At 48.1% G+C, this 19,394-nt stretch overlaps 2 protein-coding genes and 1 long non-coding RNA gene across 8 annotated transcripts in view; 1 reads left to right on the forward strand and 2 right to left on the reverse strand.

Moving 5' to 3' along the window:
- Positions 1 to 18: 18 nt before the first annotated feature.
- Positions 19 to 3,492, reverse strand: LOC131186923 (lysophosphatidic acid receptor 6-like). Of its 3 annotated transcripts, none has more exons than XM_058160882.1 (2): positions 2,454 to 3,492; positions 19 to 2,006 (listed from the first exon to the last, which is right to left on the reverse strand). In XM_058160882.1, exons 1-2 carry the CDS (start codon positions 3,459 to 3,461, stop codon positions 1,635 to 1,637), a joined length of 1,380 nt encoding a protein of 459 aa, XP_058016865.1. In that variant the 5' UTR covers positions 3,462 to 3,492; the 3' UTR covers positions 19 to 1,634. The 3 variants fall into 3 exon arrangements, with proteins under 3 accessions (XP_058016865.1, XP_058016867.1, XP_058016866.1); XM_058160884.1 differs by having other exon boundaries at positions 1,796 to 2,014; XM_058160883.1 differs by lacking the exon at positions 19 to 2,006 and having other exon boundaries at positions 2,229 to 3,492.
- PUSL1 (pseudouridine synthase like 1) overlaps positions 3,466 to 19,394 on the reverse strand; it is a 26,854-nt gene continuing 10,925 nt past the window's right edge. The window contains exons 3-9 of one of the 4 annotated variants that reach the window (XM_058160887.1): positions 18,447 to 18,634; positions 15,001 to 15,150; positions 13,047 to 13,220; positions 9,709 to 9,763; positions 6,574 to 6,736; positions 5,986 to 6,032; positions 3,466 to 3,581 (exon numbers count right to left, since the gene is read on the reverse strand). In XM_058160887.1, the coding sequence (XP_058016870.1) occupies positions 6,013 to 6,032; positions 6,574 to 6,736; positions 9,709 to 9,763; positions 13,047 to 13,220; positions 15,001 to 15,150; positions 18,447 to 18,634 (750 nt within the window). In that variant the 3' untranslated portion in view covers positions 3,466 to 3,581; positions 5,986 to 6,012. Of the gene's footprint in view, positions 3,582 to 4,772; positions 6,033 to 6,573; positions 6,737 to 9,708; positions 9,764 to 13,046; positions 13,221 to 15,000; positions 15,151 to 18,446; positions 18,635 to 19,394 lie in introns of those variants that run through there. The other 3 variants (XM_058160889.1, XM_058160888.1, XM_058160885.1) reach the window with 3 other exon arrangements.
- The window catches only part of LOC131186927 (uncharacterized), a 3,335-nt gene continuing 812 nt past the window's right edge, over positions 16,872 to 19,394 (forward strand). The window contains exons 1-2 of the long non-coding RNA XR_009152451.1: positions 16,872 to 16,977; positions 18,278 to 18,538. This is a non-coding gene — a long non-coding RNA (uncharacterized LOC131186927). The remainder of the gene's footprint in view (positions 16,978 to 18,277; positions 18,539 to 19,394) is intronic.

Raw genomic sequence — 19,394 nt, forward strand, 5'->3', positions numbered from 1 at the left:
CTCTCTCTCTGTCCCCCTGCTCTCTAAAATGGGAGATGAGAGAGACAGTGTTCTGTCCCCTCACCTCACCTAGGAAAAACACACGAGCAAGGACGTCTGCCAGTAATTTATTCTTATAAGCCGACCTAATTTCCTTTGGCCGATAAAAGTTCTGGCAGCTGCTCTCCAAATGCCTGCCAAGTTTCTTATCACCTCCAGGAGTCAGCGTAGCTGCAGTCTGTTGCTGGGGCAACCAAGAGTTCCAAGAATAGTCAGAAGTTCAAGCCTTAAATCCGAAAACTGTCTCATTCGAAGCTCACGATCTGCAGTTTTTGTCCGTCACAGAGCCTACAGAGCAACCCCACCCACTTTTATCCCCTGTGGGGTGTAGCTCAGTGACTCAGCAATCTCTGGCCCTTCCACACCTCTTCCTTTGCTGCGCATGCCTCCCTCCGACGCTGCTTGGGATCTATCCATGATTGATCTTCGTCACTCCCTATTAGAGAGTGCTCCGACATGCCTCCCTCCTGGCCATCACCTGGAACCTGAGGCGTTGCTAGAAAGGAGGGTCCTGGCGAGGGAGACCTTGTCAGTTCCTCCCCATCATTAGAGTCATCTTCCTCCGTGAGGACAGGCTCGGGAGCCGGAGTCACAACAGACAGAATGAGAGAAAACAGCCCATTTTAGAGAGAAGGGGGACAGAGAGAGAGAAAGAGAGAGAAAACAGCCCATTTTAGAGAGAAGGGGGACAGAGAGAGAGAGATAAAGAGAGAAAGAGTGAGAGAAAACAGCCCATTTTAGAGAGAAGGGGGACAGAGAGAGAGATAAAGAGAGACTGAGTGAGAGAAAACAGCCCATTTTAGAGAGAAGGGGGACAGAGAGAGAGATAAAGAGAGACTGAGTGAGAGAAAACAGCCCATTTTAGAGAGAAGGGGGACAGAGAGAGAGAGATAGAGACAGAGTGAGAGAAAACAGCCCATTTTAGAGAAAAGGGGGACAGAGAGAGAGAAAGAGAGAGAAAACAGCCCATTTTAGAGAGAAGGGGGACAGAGAGAGAGAGATAAAGAGAGAAAGAGTGAGAGAAAACAGCCCATTTTAGAGAGAAGGGGGACAGAGAGAGAGAGATAAAGAGAGACTGAGTGAGAGAAAACAGCCCATTTTAGAGAGAAGGGGGACAGAGAGAGAGATAAAGAGAGAAAGAGTGAGAGAGAACAGCCCATTTTAGAGAGAAGGGGGACAGAGAGAGAAAGAGAGAAAGAGTGAGAGAAAACAGCCCATTTTAAAGAGAAGGGGGACAGAGAGAGAGAGATAGAGAGACTGAGTGAGAGAAAACAGCCCATTTTAGAGAGAAGGGGGACAGAGAGAGAGATAAAGAGAGAAAGAGTGAGAGAGAACAGCCCATTTTAGAGAAAAGGGGGACAGAGAGAGAGAGATAAAGAGAGAAAGAGTGAGAGAAAACAGCCCATTTTAGAGAGAAGGGGGACAGAGAGAGAGAGATAAAGAGAGAAAGAGTGAGAGAGAACAGCCCATTTTAGAGAGAAGGGGGACAGAGAGAGAGAGAGAAAGAGAGAAAGAGTGAGAGAAAACAGCCCATTTTAGAGAGAAGGGGGACAGAGAGAGAGAGATAAAGAAAGAGTGAGAGAAAACAGCCCATTTTAGAGAGAAGGGGGACAGAGAGAGAGAGAGAAAGAGAGAAAGAGTGAGAGAGAACAGCCCATTTTAGAGAGAAGGGGGACAGAGAGAGAGAGAGAAAGAGAGAAAGAGTGAGAGAAAACAGCCCATTTTAAAGAGAAGGGGGACGGAGAGAGAGAGAAAGACAGTGAGAGAAAATGGCCCATTTTAGAGAGGCAGAGAAAAAAAATGGCCCATTTTAGATAGAGACACAGAGAGAGGGAGACAGAAAGAGAAAGAGAGAAAAGGGCCCATTTTAGAGAGAGAGAGAGAGAGAGACAGAGAGATTTCTCATGCTCCTTGGGGCTGAGAAAAATTGCTCCAAGCCGAGTTTTCTGAAGTGGACCACTAGACTCCTAAACAACTGAAAAAACGATCTAGTAAAAAGAAAAGTTAACCAAAAGAACAACATGCAAACAAAAGCAAATAAAACACATTAAACATAGTTCAATGGACTATTAAATTGGCCACACACACCTAGCAACATGACCTAGCCACACCCACCCAGCCGGTCAGCCCCACCCCCCCACCCAACAGTCTGAGGGACCCTGAATTGGCCCCCCCCCGTTTAAAAAGTTTGAGGACCCCTGATTTAAACCATCACTTTGCTTTCTGAAATGTCGACGGGACGATTTTAAGCACGCCTGCCCGTCTCAGCCAAAGCCGACACTCTTATTTTAAACGCCCCACTGAACTGAAAAGCCAGACGGCGGTAGCCCCTCTCCACAACCTAAACCGACACGTGAAACTTCCTGACGAACGACATCCCCAGCGAATTTCCTTGGCACCTTCATCAGCATCACCTCATCGGCAGCCAGGCTTAATGCCGCTCTCTGGTCAAGGCGTCCTCTGCGGTCACCGCAAACCGTGTAGACTTTGGAAGTTCGTCGTTGCCAACGCAGCCGGCAGCAGGGCCACCGCCTGTTGGCCACGGTGTAGTAGTACAAGACGGGGTTCAGGCAGCAGTTGAAGCTAACCAGGGCTAAGGTGACCCGGCGGAGCTGGTAGATGGAGGTGGCCAAGTGGCAGTTCCGGATGAGGCCGAGGCGCATGAGGAGATGGAGGAGGTGGGTGAGGTGGAAGGGAAGGAAGCAGGACACGCAGATGAAGAGGATGAGGTAGATGGTGTTCAACGCCTTCCTTTTGAAAGCGCTCTCCGAGATGTGGGAAATTCGCCGGGCAATCAACGGGTAGCTGATCAAGATCACCACGAAAGGGATGAGAAACCCGAAGATCAGCACGCAAATGTTGTAAGGCAGCATGCGCCCCTTCCAGGAGGCTTCCCCGAAGTTCTCAAAGCACACATGGGCGTTGCTGACGTTGGCGTCGAGTGGGCCTCCCAGGATCAAAGAGCCGGCGAAGCTCAGCCCGACCGCCCAGAGGACGACGGCGATCAGGGCGTAGTGCCCGCTCTTGATCCGGACGTACGTCAAGGGGTGCAAGACGGCCACGTAGCGGTCGACGCAGATGGAGGTGAAGAAGGCCACGCTGAGGTAGATGTTGAGGAAGTACATGCTCCCCGTGAGGCGGCAGGCCACGTCCCCGAAGACCCAGTTGTTGTGGTGAAGGTGGTAGTGGATCTTGAAGGGCAGGATGCAGACGAACAAGGTGTCCACAGCGGCCAGGCTGAGCAGGTAGACGTAGGAGCGAGGCGGGTGCGAGATCCGGCAGGTCAGCAGGTAGAGGGCGGCCCCGTTTTCCAGCAAGCCCAGCACGAAGACGGGAATGTAGATGGCGGGGAAGAGGAAATACTGGAAGTCGGCCCGAAGGCTGCACTCGTGGCTGACGTTGGCCGCCGTCTGGTTTTCCATCTTCTCTGGAGCAGGATTCGTACCCGGGCCTGGTCGTCTGCAGGAAGCCTCTCTCAGCCCATCATGCTGAGAGCGAAGGCAGCCGGGCGAGCTCAAGCTCTGCAGCCCACCTCTAGTCAACTTGGAAAACAAGGGAGCCAATTGGAGGAACCCACTTGGAAAATTGAAAAATAAAAATAAAACTGGCTGGCTGCATTCCTGCAGTTGGGATTAGCTAGCCTGACTTTGGTTGAGTTTTTGGTGGGGTGGGCAAAACCATGGCTTAGCCAAACCACTGAAAGGCTAGCTGGGCCCCAGGAGTCCCCTCTCTTTATATATTGGACTGGGGCACCCATCATCCCCCAACCACGGTAGACGTAAGAAAGCAGGAATTACACCAGTTTGCAGAAAAGGAAGAAGTTCCTAGCAAGTTTGGGCAAAGTTTTCAGGACTATGAAAAATCTTAAGGGGTTGGGGAGAGAGAGAAGTAAAGAAAGGATGACCGGAACACTCAAATTGTGGCAAGTGGACCTGTCCGGTAGCAAAACAATTCTGAGCTAAAAAACAAAAAGTGGTTAGAGGAGATAATACAAGAATCAATAAAGGGAGAGCCAGAACAATTCTTATTGGGGATCCCAACAGAAAACTATACAAATGATACACAATACTTAATACTACACATATTAACAGCAGCACGTATAGCTTACGCGCAGAAGAAGGAGAACCCACCAACAGAAGAAGATTTAATTAAGAAAATCCTAGAATGCGCCAATTTTCACCAAAAAAATCAAAGAAAAAGAGAATACAGAATATTATAAGGTCTGGTGTAGATGGTACGCATGGTTGGAAAATAGGAAAGATAATGAAAACTGAACAACAGGGTAAAATCTGTATGTAGATGAAATAAAGAAAATGTAGATGAATGTAGATGACATGTAGATGAAATAAAGGAAGATGGACAATATAAAAGTAGACTAAGATAGAATTAAAATATGTATAAATAGTAAGAAAGGACCGCTTTGAATAGCTGCTAAGAAACATTTACGTATATAAATGGTGTATGTTTGTCTTGTGTTTTAATGTGTTCAAAATAAAAAAACTTTTTATTAACAAATTGTGGCGGATGGTTTATTTTAAGGGAACATTGGTGCATTTTCATCGCTATTTTAAAAAAACACACACATTAAAACTTACCTGTTTGCATCTGTCTTCAGCCGTCCTGGTGTTCTGTGAAGATATCTGAGCTTGAGTTTCGTCTCCTTTTGACTTTTAGGATGTTACCTTCCCCTGCCCTCCCCCCCCCACCAACCCTCCCCTACGTGTCAGCCGACACCGAAGGGGGCCTCCCAGACACCTTTTTGCGCAGGAAGCAGAGGAAGAGAGAGTTCGAGGTTGCGGTTTGCAAAGGCGCAACCGAGGCGCAGATCCCCAAGATTTAAGAGCAGAAAAACCGAAATGTTTACAGAATTTATGAGCTCTGCATCCTGACCTTACAATTTTCCCCCCCGATAAGGGGAGGGAGTGAAAAGACAGCAGAATAATAACGGAATAAAAGATTCACTCTTTCCGCAGCGGTCAAGTGTTTTAACGTGTAAAAACGCGACTAAGTCTACATTCTGCTAAGATGCATTATTTTGAAAGGGAGTCTTTAAAAAAAAAAGTGTTTTGCAAATTCTCACCCAACGGAGGGTTGGTGTGGCACAAGCAAAAGCTGGCAAAGGCTTGCGCTTTGCTGGTGGTTGCGGTAGTGGAGGGGAGACCAGATTCTGTACCGAGCAATAGCTCTTCTTCATTTATTACTAGGGACTAGAAACTTAAAATTCAGTTGAGAAGCTCAAGATGGTACTTTACCTGGTGAATTGACTGCTAGATGAATTGAGGGCAGAACACTTAAAAGGGGGATGCCCTTAAGGTGATATATACACTTGCCAAACAAGCATGGAGAATACAGAAGGAGCCTTAATAGTGGAGATCTCCAACCTTGGCAACTTTAAGACTTGTGGACTTCAACTCCCAGAGTTCCTCAGCCAGCTTTGCTGGCTGAGGGACTCTGGGAATTGAAGTCCACAAGTCTTAAAGTTGCCAAGGTTGGAGAGCCCTGCTTAATAGCATGTCATTCTGCAGAATTGTAGAAAATTAGCGCTAAAAAAGCTCATTAACTGCATGTATTTTTCACCTGTTAGTAAGACAAATTACTCAAGAATCTCACTTGACTTCAAGATCACATTGCTGATCTCGGATGGATACCTGAAAAGGTGAGGGGAGGATTTAAAAGGGATTTATTTTTTGCTTTTCTGAGTACACAAATGTTTTTTTTTGGAGGTGAGGGGGGGGCTATGTGGACCACAACACAGCCAAAACAGCCTTTAAAAACGACGTTTCTCTCTCATCTGCTTATCAGAGAACATTTTAGGATAGCCAGGAAGAATCTAAATCTGAAATCATTCCGAGTCCATGCCTTCCTTAGCCACCCCAAAAACGAATCATTTCTTGGCAGATAAAAACTTCGGATTAAGCAAGTTTATTTATATATATATAAATATACCCTCTAAGCAGAAATTAATAGTCCATTTCAATCTTCTGTCTCCAAATCTGCAAGACAGTGAAGAGAAAAAGAATTACAGAAGCAGGGGTGAAATCTACTTACCTTCCTTACTGGTTAGGAAGTGCGCATGCGTGCATCACATGCGTGCGCACACCCTTTCTGCACATGCGCAGAGGGTACGAAACACATTACCAGGAAGTAACGACAGCTGGGTGAGTGGGCAGAGCCTCGTACGCTCGATTGCTACTGGTTCTCCGAACCGCCAACCGAGATCGCTACCGGATCGAGCGATCCGGTCCGAACCGGGAGCATTTCACCCCTGGTTGGAAGACTTGAGCAGTGAACTAGTTTCAACTTCAGGCAAATGGTGGATGTCAGCCTCAATTTTCAATCCCCCCCACCTTCTTCCCCCGTTGCAATATTGGGGAGAAAACCAAGAAGTCCGTTGTGAAGACCGCAGTGCAAAAAACAAACAAACAAACAAACCTTGGAAACAGAAAAATATTGACGGTACAGCTGTTTGAGCTGGTTCCGAGTCTTCATGAGGACTAGAAACACCAGACACCCAAAGACTTCCTGGATGCTCACCACTTTTGTAGTATTCCACATGCTTGAGGAAGAGTCCGTCCGGGGGCGCCATGATGTTTGGCGGATAAGCCATCAAGTCCCGGGCCGCTAGGAGTTCTTGGATGTGGTGCGGTTGTAACCGGGACTGACCCACGGCTACCAATGCCCCGACCATCCGCCGCACCTGGAATTTAAAAAGGGTTGAAAACACCAAAGTTTCATAATCGGCACAATTGGTGGGCAAAATTGGGGAATGGAAACACAGAATTGGAGGGTTGGGTGAGTCCTTCAGAAGCCATCTAGTCTGAGTCCCCCCGAGAAATAGCCTGTTCTGACCTAGGCTCCCTTAAAAAAGCAGGAAGCAGGAATTGGTAAGCAGGAATTGGTCCTGGCGTGTGAATTCCTTTCATTCACAGTCAGCAAGGCCTGTCCAAACAGTTTTTCAAAGGAATATTTATCAACACAGACCTTATCTCGCTTGGCAGGCTGCCAGGTAATTAGTTTCCAAACACAATACAAGGCAAAACTTGGCACAGAGTCTCTCAGAGTCACGGAGCGAACAAATTGTTTCCTGCAAAAGCCAACTCCCCGTTCGCTCTTCTTTTGTTTCCTCTGGGAGGGGCCAATCACCTCCAAGGTGTGGCTTTACTCCCTAGTTGACCCTGCTTTCTTAGTTGTTTTTGTCTTCTGGCAGCTCTGCACATGCGCACACTGGGAACAGGCTCCAGCTGTTCCTCTGCCTCGCTGCTGTCTACCTTCCTCTGCCTCCAATGCAGAGCCTCGTCCAAGCTTTCCCCAGCCCCCAGGACTGGCCCAGGTTCCTCCCCAACCTCCTCACTCTTCAACTCTGCTGCCAGCTCTGCTGGCCACAGGCGGGCCACAACATAGCTGTCTGTTTGAAAGAGAGGGAGAAGCGACCTATGTTCTGGGTTACCCCTCTTATCAGGAACAAGATTTTACTTAATCTTCACCTCAAATATGTATTGGATCCCAGTTGATCCCCTCTTCAACAAGACTTCGCTTCTTGGGAGAATAATACAGGCAACCCTTGACTTAAAAACTGTTCGTTTAGTGACCATTCAAAGTTACGACGGCACTGAATAAAGTGACTTACGACTGTTTTTTGCACACTTGTGACATGCTATCAAAATTCAGATGTTTTGGCAAGTGGCTCATATTTATGGCGGTCGCAGTGTCCTGTGGGGGGGGGGGGTCCAGGTGATCTCCCTTTTGTGACCTTGCCACGATCAAAGTCCCCGGGGGAAGTCCAGATTCGCTTAACAACCACCTTGCCAATTTAACAACCGCAAGGGATTCCCTTAACGAACGGGGCGAGAAAAGTCGTAAAACGGGGCAGAACCCGCTTAACAAATATCTCACTTAGCAAACAAAAAAATTGGGGGGCTCAGTTGCGGTCGTAAGTCGAGGATTACCAGTATCCCTGTATCTCTTAAACTAGGCAACCTTTAGGACCTTCCTTTTCCTCCCTCTTTGCAGCCCACAAGTAAGCCGTGACCTGTTTACAGATCCTAGAAGCCATGGTTTGCTTCCTGAGGATGTGCAGTTAAAACACAAATTGTCTGGATTCTTTTATCTTTAAGCTTAGCTTGCAAAGCACCACAATGTGGCCTCAAGGAAACGGATGAGACTTTTGTTCGGGGTCCACGAAAGCAGCCGTCGTGCCCTAAGTCTCAAAGCCTGTTTCAGCCACCATCCAATCCCCAAAGCTCCCAAAGACGGCCTTCCCCGCAGGGAGGGTGGGTTGTGAAGAAAGAAGCAAGCGCCCGGCGACCTTTCTTCAACCCGAACCGAGGTGGGTTCGGTGGGTTTGGGGAAAGCAAGCTCTTTCCCTTCGGCAAAGGAGGCGAGACTGCCACCCACCCCGATTCCCTCGCGTCATTTCAACCGGCCGCAAAAGCTGGGCTCCTGCAGGTTGCAAGCGGCACGTTGTCGCCCACTCGCCATTGTCGGAGGCAGGCGAGGCCCGGGAGCGTTTTGGCAGCTGTTTTCGGAGCTATTTTGAAGCAAGCCACAAGACTGTGTGTTTGTGTGTGTGTGTAGGGGAGGGAATTGAAACTCATGAAGGCTTTTTTACTTTTTGTTTTTGCAAGTACCGGCTGAAAAACAGACCGCCACCTCCTCTCCTCGTGGCTAACCCAATGTAGGCGGATGCTTCCACGAGAGCCGGCCTCGCCTTCTCCTTCACTTCTGAATCATCTGCACCGTGATCCATTTATTCTACCTAAGCGGGCAGGGCCAGCTATGCTTGGGGTCTGCTGAGAAGCCTCTATCCCTGTTTGCCCACGTGGCCTCACGTGGTGCCCTGAGCAAAACTCACTCTTGGGCTGGCTGGTTTGGAATGATGGGAGTTTGAAGTCCGGTTGCAGGAACTGGGTACGTCTAGTCAGATGAAAAGAAGGACTAGGGGGTGACATGATAGCAGCGTTCCAATATCTCAGGGGCTGCCCCAAAGAAGAGGGAGTCAAGCTATTCTCCAAAGCACCTGAAGGCAGGACAAGAAGCAATGGGTGGAAACTAATCAAGGAGAGAAGCAACTTAGAACTAAGGAAATTTCCTGAACAATTAATCAGTGGAACTGCTTGCCTCCAGGAGTTGTAAACACTGGAAGTTTTTAAGAAGAGATTGGACAACCATTCGTTTGAAATGATCTAGGACGGGTGTCAGGAAACTGTGGCTCCAGAGAGCTCTTGGGGCTCTCTGCTGTGGCTCCCTGTCAGGTGATCCCACCACTGGCCCCGCCTCTCACCCTCCCCTCCCGGTCATTCCTCGCCTGGCCTGAGCAGGTAAGGGCGACGGAGGGGGATGGAGAAGCGGCCAGGGCAGAGACAGAGGTACAGAGAGAGAATGGGAGGGAGGAGGGAGGGAGGGAGATGTCTGAGTCCTTCGGGAGAAGGGTGGTATAAAAATCTAATAAATAATAAATAAAATAATAATAAAAAGGTTTTGTGATTCCCGGTGTTTTTTAACAACTGGTTCTCTCTCCTAATGACCAGCTGGGGGAGGTGGTGGTGGTCATGTGACTGGTGGAAATGAGTGACGTTGAGTAAGGTTTTGTGGTGAAAGCAAGGCCCACAAACGACCCGTCTCGACTAACGCCGCTATTCAAAGTTGTCCAGTTGGGAAAATTCTCCCTACCTGTTTGTAGAGGAAAGATCGGCTTACAAACTCCAATTCCCAAAACTTCAGGTTGCTGGGGGTAAAAAAAAGATTGGGCCAATAGGCAGCATTAAAATCCATACAGAGAGAAAGATGCTACTTTATTATTATTATTATTATTATTATTATTATTATTATTATTATTATTATTATTATTATTATTATTATTATTATTATTATTTATTCATTACATTTCTATGCCTCCCTTCTCCTCTGCAAGGTGCCTCCTTTTCTGTCCTTCCTTCCCTGGGTCAGTCAGTGTGTCTGCTCAGGACTAGTAACGGTAACAGAGTTGGAAGGGACCTTGGAGGTCATCTAGTCCAACCCCCTGCTCATGCAGGAGACCTGTACAGATCCTCTGCGGACAGAAGCTGTCTACCTCTGAATGCAACAGCAAAGAATTATCTGGGATTTAATCCAAAACCTGTATAAAATTTGGAAGAAGAGGTCGAATTCAGCAGTTCCCAAATCTGTCCGAATCCCTAGTACAGGTGTCCTGCGCCAGCAGGGGGTTGGATTGGATGACCTCCAAGGTCCCTTCCAACTCTGTTACCTGTCTTTCCCCATTCATTTGTCAAGGAGTCTGCATTAATCTACAGATTTGGGACTTATAAGTCAAAACCAGGAAATCTGTAACCCTTTTCCTCTCCAGACAGAATTAATGGGGGAATTGTAGTTCTGCAGCCATGGGTTTCCTTTCTGAGCAAACTGAAATTATTGTGCTGTGTTCCAGTCTCACACCTGCTTTGCAAGTGCTTTTCTAATGCAGGGGAGAATGTCCCCTTGGCTGGAGAGTTTTCAGAAAGTAGCTTCTGAAATAATCTTAAGGTCTAGGAACCTGATTTCTTTTTAAGGCTGGCTATTTTCATTATTTCAGCAACAGGCCCAAACGGGTCTTTTGTAACACAATTCAGAAATGGGTGTGTTTTGGGGGGGGGTCTTCATCTCCTGCCTCAGTTTAGCCCCTCGAACTCTTCCCCTAGCACGATTTTTAAAAATGTTCAGAGGATCTAACCGACCGCAAAGCCTTCAGCTGAACTGAATGCCGAACCTCGGCTTGAGCCCCTCGGCTGCAACAACATCAGCAAAACATTCCCACCAGTGGTGTGATCCTCCGTGCGAATGCACGCTTCGCACGGAAAAAGGAGTCTTAACAAGGTAAGTAGAACAGTGAAGGGGGGGGGAACAGCCGTGCTGTGCGATTTAGATTCGCTAGAAAGCAGAATTTAAATCGCGCAGCACAACTGATCATCGGAAAAAACGGTTTGGACGAACCGGTAGTTTTTAAAACTACTGGTTTGCCCGAACCTGTAGCATTTATCACTACCGGTGTGCCCAAACTGGTACGAACTGGTCGCATTTCACCCGATTCCCACCCAAACTCACCCACAAGGCCGTTGTGGGTTAATCTGTAAGGGTTAAAAAAGCCCCCTCATGTACAGCGGCAGTCTACCTCGGACTGCCCTGCTGGTGCTCGGTTGCTTTAAACAGTGCACAGCCAGCACAAAGCCACCATTAGAAGAAACTTCAGTTTGATGATGAATTCCCTGCTTAGATTTCTGAGCAAAGGCCGGGCAAGCGTTCGTGGGTGGGGAAAACTCAAGATTAAATTGCCAACTCCAGAGAGATGGATCCGCGTAGGAGAAACTCCCTCGGAAAACTCATGGATTCAACCACGAGGACTTTTTTTATTTTTATTTTTTTCCCCCGGATCACATGGAAATGCCTCCCTCAGCTTAGCAGGTGGTCCTTCTCACTGAAGCTGTGGGCTTCAGATGCGGATTCAAATCCTTTCCCCTCCTCCCGCATTCGGATGGCGCTCAGGTTGTGAAATCCAACCCCAAAGGCCTGACTCAACCCTCTCGCTCAAAAGTGAGTTGCGATTGTGTTGCACAAAGGAACTGTAGCTTCTTCCTGCAGATAGAAAGCCAGCTCAACTCAACTCAACTCGCATCCTTCTTCCCGACAAGCTAGCTTCCTCTGTGCAGAGATCGAATCCTCTCATTGGTCTCCTTCAAGCAACTTGGGGGAGCCCCAATTTACAGCTATGTCCTTTCAACAGCCACATGGCTTATGTGATGTGTATGTGTGTGTGTGTCTTATTGGCCCTGCCCACTCCTTCCCTAAGTCCCCCCACCACAAGCCCAGTCTGAAATAAAAGTCACAAGACACGGTTTTGAGTGACCATCGCAGTCTTTGCGTTTCGGAAGCCACTCTTGACAGACGAGTTTCTAGTCCTTAAGGTTCGCAGCGAAGCTGGCAAACGCTCGGGCAGGGTTGGAGTGTGAGCTTTCTGAGTCTTGAGCTTCAGCAAAATTGAAGAGTGCAGAGCTTTCAGGACCACGGAGAGCTCTTGGGACCTTCCCTGCCAGTGGAGCCTTTTTCCATCTCACACTTATAGTTAAATCCTTCAAAACTCAGTTTCTTAGACGCAAATTGCTTAACGTCAAACATTCAAAGGAAGGTTTCTTATCCTTGGGAAGATCCCGTTCCTCCGAGATCTTCTGTTTCATTTTTGGTCCATTTCTAGCAACATTAATATTCTCCCCCCATCTTTTCTTTCTTGCTTCCTGACACGCCTCCAGATGACACCTGTCAATCCTGGTGTTTCAAAGTCACCGCTTAAAAGAAGTGGCTGATTCCTGCATGGCTCAAAAGAAGCTTTTCGCCACACAAACTTGGGTTAAGAAAAGCCATTGCTACAGTCACATAATATGGAATACTCCAGCAAAATATTGTCTTAGCAGCAATAGTACTTAAGACTTATATACCGCTTCACAATGCTTTTACAGCCCTCTCTAAGCGGTTTACAGAGTCAGTCTCTTGCCCCCAACAATCTGGGTCCTCATTTGACCCACCTCGGAAGGATGGAAGGCTGAGTTAACTTTGAGCCAGTCGGTCAGGATCGAACTGCTGGCAACGGGCAGAATTAACCTGCAATACTGCATTCTAACCACTGGGAGGGAAGGAAAGAAGGAAGGAAGGAAGAGCACTTAGATTTATATACCACTTCACAGTGCTTTACAGCCCTCTCAAAGCGGTTTACAGAGTCAGCCCTATCGCCCCCCAACAATCTGGGTCCTCATTTTACCCTCCTCGGAAGGATGGAAGGCTGAGTCAACCTTGAGCCCAGTGAGAATCGAACTGCCAAATTGTAGGCAGGCAGCCGGCAGGCAGCAGAAGTATCCTGCAGTACTGCACTCTAACCGCTGCTCATTAAACTAGCAACCATCGTGGGGAATGGGGGGGAATTATGGGGGGGGGGGGAGAAAGAGAAAAAGGTGCAAAATTACGACTGAAGGTCCAGGCAGGCTCACCTGTCCTTGCTGTGCTCGGAAAGGAAGCCCTGGGAAGGCCTCACCTCGACCAAGTTCAGGGTCTTGATGGGGTTTCTCGCGGACGTCTCTGAACTGGCTGAGCAAAAAGTGGAGAAGTTGTGGGTTCCCATCAGAAACGTGGCTGCTTCCTGCATGGCGGCCAAGTTCAGGTGGCTAAACCAGGGGAAGAAGACGGAGGATGTGTTACCAAGTCCCTCTGGACTCCTAGCAACCACACAGAGAGACCACCTGTCCCTAACTCGTCCCCTGAAGATTTCAGAGAAGGAAAATGCGTTGCAAAAAAATCAGCTTCAATTGCTCTGTTCCAGCATCTCTACAAAGCAGACCTAGCGGTCCTCTCCCCCCCCCAATATTGAATTTCTTTGGGGAAATTTGTGTCTGACCTAGGCTTCCCATGGAGCATGAAGCAGACTCCTTGTCCCGACAAAACCCCCTTTTTATTAAGTTACTGTGAATTCCTCTCATTCCCATCCAGCAAAGACTCTCATGGGAGAATTTACAGTCACAGACCTTCTCTGGCTTGGAGAGCTGCCAGGTTGAGATCTTCAAAACTTGGCAAGGAATCTCTTTGACAGTCATGAAGCGAACTAATTGTCTCCTGCAAGCTCCCCTCCCCTTTCGCTCCTCTTTATTCCCTGTGGGAGGGGCCATTCACCGTCCACCTGTGGCTTTACTCCTGAGTCGACCCTTGTTCCTTAGCTGTTCCCTTCTCTTGGCAGCTCTGTGCATGCGCACACTGGGAACAAGCTCCAGCTGTTCTTCTGCCCCACTGATGTCCGACTCCGAAGGCAGCTGATAACTGTCAGACGGCCCAGGCCCCATCTCCGCCTTTGACGCAGAGCACTCATCAGAGGCTTCCCCAGACTCCAGGACTGGCCCATGTTCCTCCCCAACCTCCTCACTGTCGGAGTCTGCCACCAGCTCCGCTGGCCGCTGGCGGGCCACAACAAAACTCGCCAGGCTCTTTGAAACAGCCCGGAGACTTCAAAGTGAACAGCGAAAAAGCTAATATTCCCCAGGATAGGAAGACACAATTTCTGTCTATTTTATAACAGCTGAAGCTCCCACCTCACCCCTGCCCTGGTATTTGAAAAAGCAGTTTATAGAAAGGAATTCTGACTGTTGGCTGTTTAGAAATTCAGTCTATTTTTCACCTGTGTGGTTTTTTTCTTACGCCGATTGAAATACGAGCACCTTAATTCTACAGCAGGAGCAGCTAGTGCCTACTAAAATGGGCCACCATCCAGAGTAGGATTTTGTTAGGATTTAGGTGTGTGTGTGTGGTGGCTACCCTTTAGTGGGAGACCCCCGAGAAAGCTGTCTCTACGGATAAAAGCAGAAATCTGCAAGAAAGCAATGGCGAGGACAATGTACTTCCAACTCTACCGAAGAAAATTGCAGCCACATCTATTAAGGCCCCAAGAGAGCAGGTTCCCCCCCCACCAATCCAGGGGGAACAAAAACAACACTCTTAAAGTGATTGAATTAAGCAGCTACAGCAGACTGTTGGCTCCTTCCACTGTTGAGACCGCCAGCTTTTCCCTATCAGCTCAGAGAAAACTTGCTGAGCCATCGAGATCCGACGATCCCCAGCGAGGCGACTCAGTGGCTCTTTCAACAGCGACTCATGGAGAGGAAGCAGACTGCGGAAGTATCTTCACGCATGTCCTGGCACATTCCTGTCACCGCATAATTTATGGGTGACCTGGTTACGCTGCAGATGCCAGGGTCCAGGGTTGTTTTCTCTCCCAGCCGGCTCTGAATTACTTAACTCAACCCAGATTGGTGAAGAAGATCTTGCAGGCCCCCCCCGGCTGGAGATCCACAAGACCTGGTCTTGTGGCTTCGACATCGGAAATGTTACGGCTCAAAAGTGGGAGTGTGTGTGTGTGGGGGGGAAATCAAGTGGCCAGATCCAGAAACACCGACTTACCCGCGCCAGTTTGCCCAGCAGAGATCCCGTTCGAAGACCGGCAGATCAGAAGAGGCTGTGCAGCCTGTGGCCACCCGATAAACGTATGTCCTGGCCCGGGCCAAGAAACGGGCGTGGAAGTTGCTGGAAACCCTACAAGCGCTCAGAACGCTTTGGGGAAAGGAAAGGAGAAGAGGTAGCGATTGAATTTCTCCGCCGTCTTTCATTCAATGTGGCTTTTACGCAGGGATGAAATCTACTTACCTTCATTACCGGTGCGGAAGTGCGTGCGCAGACCTTCTGTGCATGCGCAAAACCTGCGCATGCGCAGAAGGTAAAAAACACATTGCTTCCTGGTTAAAACCAGGAAGTAATGACACCCAGGTGGGTGGATGGAGCTTTGCTCCGCCATCGCTACCGGATCGCCAAACCACCAGCCACGATCGCTACCAGATCACGCAATCTGGTTTGAACCGGGAGCATTTCTTCCCTGCTTTTATGTGAAGATCTCCCTTCGTTTTATCCTCCCTCCATCTTAGAGAGAGAGAGACAGAAATTGTCTGGTACAAAGTTACCTGCCGAGTGTCCAGGACTTGAACCCAAGACTTCTCAAGTCCTTGTTTAAGAGGTAAACGTTCTCCTGAGGAATTCAATTGCCAAGTCTAGGCAGGTCCTCAGTGTTGGTGGCGGCTGGTTCGGAGAACCGGTAGCAAAAATCCCTGCCCCTCCCCGTCCCCCCATGCCCAGCTGAGCTGCGCAATCATCAGAGGGGTTTTTTTTTCTTTTAAAAGCATTTTTTCTTTGGTCGAAAAAATGCTTTTCATTTTTTTTTTAAAAAAAGCCTCTGACGATCATACGGCTCAGCTGGGATCGTCAGAGTCTTTTAAAACCTCTTCAGCTGAAGAGGTTGTGGAAAAAATGCTTTTAAAAGGCTCCTCTGACGATCAGGCAACTCAGCTGGGATCGTCAGAGGAGCCTTTTAAAAGCATTTTTTTTTTTTTACAACCTCTTCGGCCGAAGAGGTTGTAGAAAAAATGCGTTTAAAAGTTAAAAAAAAAAGTTGGCCACGCCCACCCACATTACCGCCACCAAGCCACGCCCACAGAACTGGTAGTGACAAATTTTACATTTCACCCCCGGCACGCACTGCATTATGGGTTGTGGCACGCGCGCACGCTTTTGGCACCCGAAGAAGAGAAAGGTTAGCCGTCACTGGTATGGGGTTGGACTAGAAGACCTCCAAGGTCCCTTCTAGCTTGATTTTTACCTTTAAATTTTAATTGGATTTGATGGGTTTTTAAAGTTTTGTAATTTTAAAACGCACTTATTCATCTGCGCGGGACTGGATTAGATTTTAAAGTTATTGGTTTTAAGGGTTTTTTTATTATTTATATTGTTTTTTAAATTTGGCAATAGAATAAGTTTTTTAATTGTTGTTTTTAATCTGTATTTATATGTATTTTAACTGCCTGTGAACCGCCCTGAGTCCTTAGGGAGATAGGGCGGTATATAAATTTGAAAAATAAATAAATAAAAAATAAATAAATTTTATGGGGGTGTATGTTATTTTAATATTTGGGCAAATTTAAATTAGTTTTTTAAGGGATATTTTAACTATTGTGTGTATCTGTATTTTATCTGCCTGTTCACCGCCCTGAGTCCTTCGGGAGAAGGGCGGTATACAAATTAAAATATTCATATTCATTCATTCATATTCATTCATTCCTTCCGATTCTTGTTATTTTAGGGGGACAAAAACAACATAGCCTTCGATGTTTCAGGCCAAAGCATGAAAAAAAAATCTTAGGCACTGGCCAAAAATTCTTCTCCAGTCCAGGCTGGGTTTGGGTGGGGTTGGGGGGGAGAAAAGGGGAAGAGAATCCAGGAAACAGCGCACTCAAATGGAAAACACGCTCGGTCGGCCTCCAAGCTGGGTTTCTCAAAACAAAACACAGCTTAGGGAGACAAAGCAGCGGAGGACGGAAGGACAAGTGTTGGGTGAGTGACCCAACCCCTTTTTTCTATGCTCTCTTGGCATAGCAGGGGCCCGAGGGGAGGGAGGGGTTGATCCCACAAGGGGAGAGCAGCTTTTCAAACAGGCCTTTTGTTTAAAAACCTCACACCAGAGAGAGGAGAAAAGACCCAAAAAAACAAAAACCCAAAAGCAACGTCGGCCGTGATGGTTGGAGGCACGGATTTTATTTCGCGTCAGGTTCAGAGTTCAAGACGCTTTGGACCGACAACATGCTGGGTAGCCGTTTGTCTGAAATGGTGTCGGGTTTCCTGCCTGGGCAGGGGGTTGGACTAGAAGACCTCCAAGGTCCCTTCCAACTCTGTTATTCTGTTATGTTTATGCATTTGGAGGCCGAAGAGGAAACTCAAAGAGAAGAGATGAGGAGGAGTGTGGGAAGAGACGCCGGTTCTGCCCTTTTTCTGCGGGCTGGAACCAGTTCTCCCACTTGTGGTGCAGAGCGTGGGGGGTGAGAGCACCCAGCTTATGTAACGTCTGAATGAGATGCAGCTTCCGCCCTTGTCCCCAAGTGGCTCAGCCAGCCAGGAGAGTAGGTGTGTGCGCCCTGAGAGGGTGCCAAGTTGCATGGATGCCATGACAACCAAGGAGATCGCGGTGGAGAACGATCTGGCGATGTGATCCCACTCTAGTTTTACTTTCAGGGGCCACTGAAAACAAAAAAAACCATTGTTGTGGTCCATCAGCAGACTACCGAGTTGGAAATGGAGTCGGACAGCGATGAGGCTGAAGTGAGGCCAGGGCCATCGAGGAGTGAGGTGCAGACTCCAGAGTCTCCAGAGACCGATAGTGGTTCCTAATGCACGCATGAGAAGAGCTGCCAGAAGGCAAGAGCAGCTCAAGCAGAGAGGACGACTCAGGAGTAAGGCCAAGAGATGATCGGCCCCTCCCATAAGGCTTAAAACAGACCAGCAACAGCGTTTGGGCTTTGCCGGAAAACAACATTGTTAGCTTCGTCTTCTGCTTCGTCTACGTCTTGCATTTATTTTTGTGACTTCTGAACGTTTGCCAAGAAAGGCCTTTGGCAGTTTGCCTAATTGGACCAAGGTTTGTGATAGGACTGAGGAATTTGTGTTGGGAGGAATTTGCTTTAATTTAGTTGAACGACGCTGGGAATGAAGTAATTCCCAGCTGTTCGAATAAAGTTTGTTTTTCCACCGACTAAGTTTATTACTACCTACTTGAGCCTGGGTCACAACACCCATATGGAGGAATTGCCTTGCACTAAAACGCAAACCAGAGCCACGTTTGTTTGTTTTTTTCTTACAGAATAGCAGACTTGAAAGGGGCCTTGGAGGTCTTCTAGTCCAACCCATGGAGTTAATCCCATTCATGCCCCCAGGGGAGCAGAGATTTTGAAGAGTCGGGTCTCTGGTTCACTACTGGGCCACGAAAGCGATTTAAGATCCACATTTTTGGAAACTTTTAAGAAACTCACCGGATGGGCTCTGAACCGAGATGCTTGTTAAGCACCTGGACAAGGAGGTCTTCGGAGAAGGGGGGCTGCCCCTCCTTCCTCTGGATGTCAAGGTGGGCACTGTTGCACAGGGCATGTACCCCAGCGTCCGTGCGGCTGGAGACGACAAATTTGACCGGCTCAGATGCTCTGAGATTTTCTGCAGCCTTCTGGAAATAGGGGAAGAAACAGACCCTCACATATGGGGGAGTTTTAGAGCAAGGGTCTCCAACCTTGGCAACTTTAAGACTTGTGGACTTCAACTCCCAGAATACCTCAGCCAGCTTTGAAGTCCACAAAGTCTTAAAATTGCCAAGGTTGGAGACCCCTGTTTTAGAGGTTTACACATTTCTAGCTGAAAAAGCAGGAGGAGAAACACAGAAAGGGCCACGAATTTTTGCTTTATGGAGTTCTGGTTGTCTGGAAGTTTTTTGTTTTTTTTTTTAAACTGGCCTTAGGTGACCGGGGGGGAATGCGGTGGCTCAGTGGCTAAGACGCTGAGCTTGTCAATCGAAAGGTCGGCAGTTCGGCGGTTCCAATCCCGAGTGCCGTGTAAGGGGGTGAACTCCCGTGACTTGTCCCAGCTTCTGCCAACCTAGCAGTTTGAAAACACGTAAAAAAATGCAAGTAGAAAAATAGGAGCCACCTTTGGTGGAAAGGGAACAGCGTTCTGTGCGCCTTTGGTGTTGAGTCATGCTTGCCACATGACCACGGAGATGTCTTCGGACAGCGCTGGCTCTTCGGCTTAGAAACGGAGATGAGCACTGCCCCCTAGAGTCGGGAACAACTAGCACAGATGTGCGAGGGGAACCTTTACTTTTACACTAGGTGACCAGGTGCAAAGAGCTAGTTGCAAACCCTCCTCCTTTAAGGCAAGTTAAGAGGGTCACAGAGGCAGAGAACAATTGGCAAAACTCTCACGGATGGGGA

The sequence above is a fragment of the Ahaetulla prasina genome, chromosome 18 (assembly GCF_028640845.1).
Source record: "Ahaetulla prasina isolate Xishuangbanna chromosome 18, ASM2864084v1, whole genome shotgun sequence".
In the NCBI taxonomy this organism is placed as follows: Eukaryota; Metazoa; Chordata; class Lepidosauria; order Squamata; family Colubridae; genus Ahaetulla; species Ahaetulla prasina.

Excerpts from the sequence above, each read along its gene's own strand:
- LOC131186923 (XM_058160882.1), bottom strand. The coding sequence starts at position 3,461 with ATGGAAAACCAGACGGCGGCCAACGTCAGCCACGAGTGCAGCCTTCGG. Across the intron at positions 2,007-2,453 it reads TAAGCCTGGCTGCCGATGAG|GAGTCTAGTGGTCCACTTCA; the intron begins GTGATGCTGATG and ends TCAGTTGTTTAG.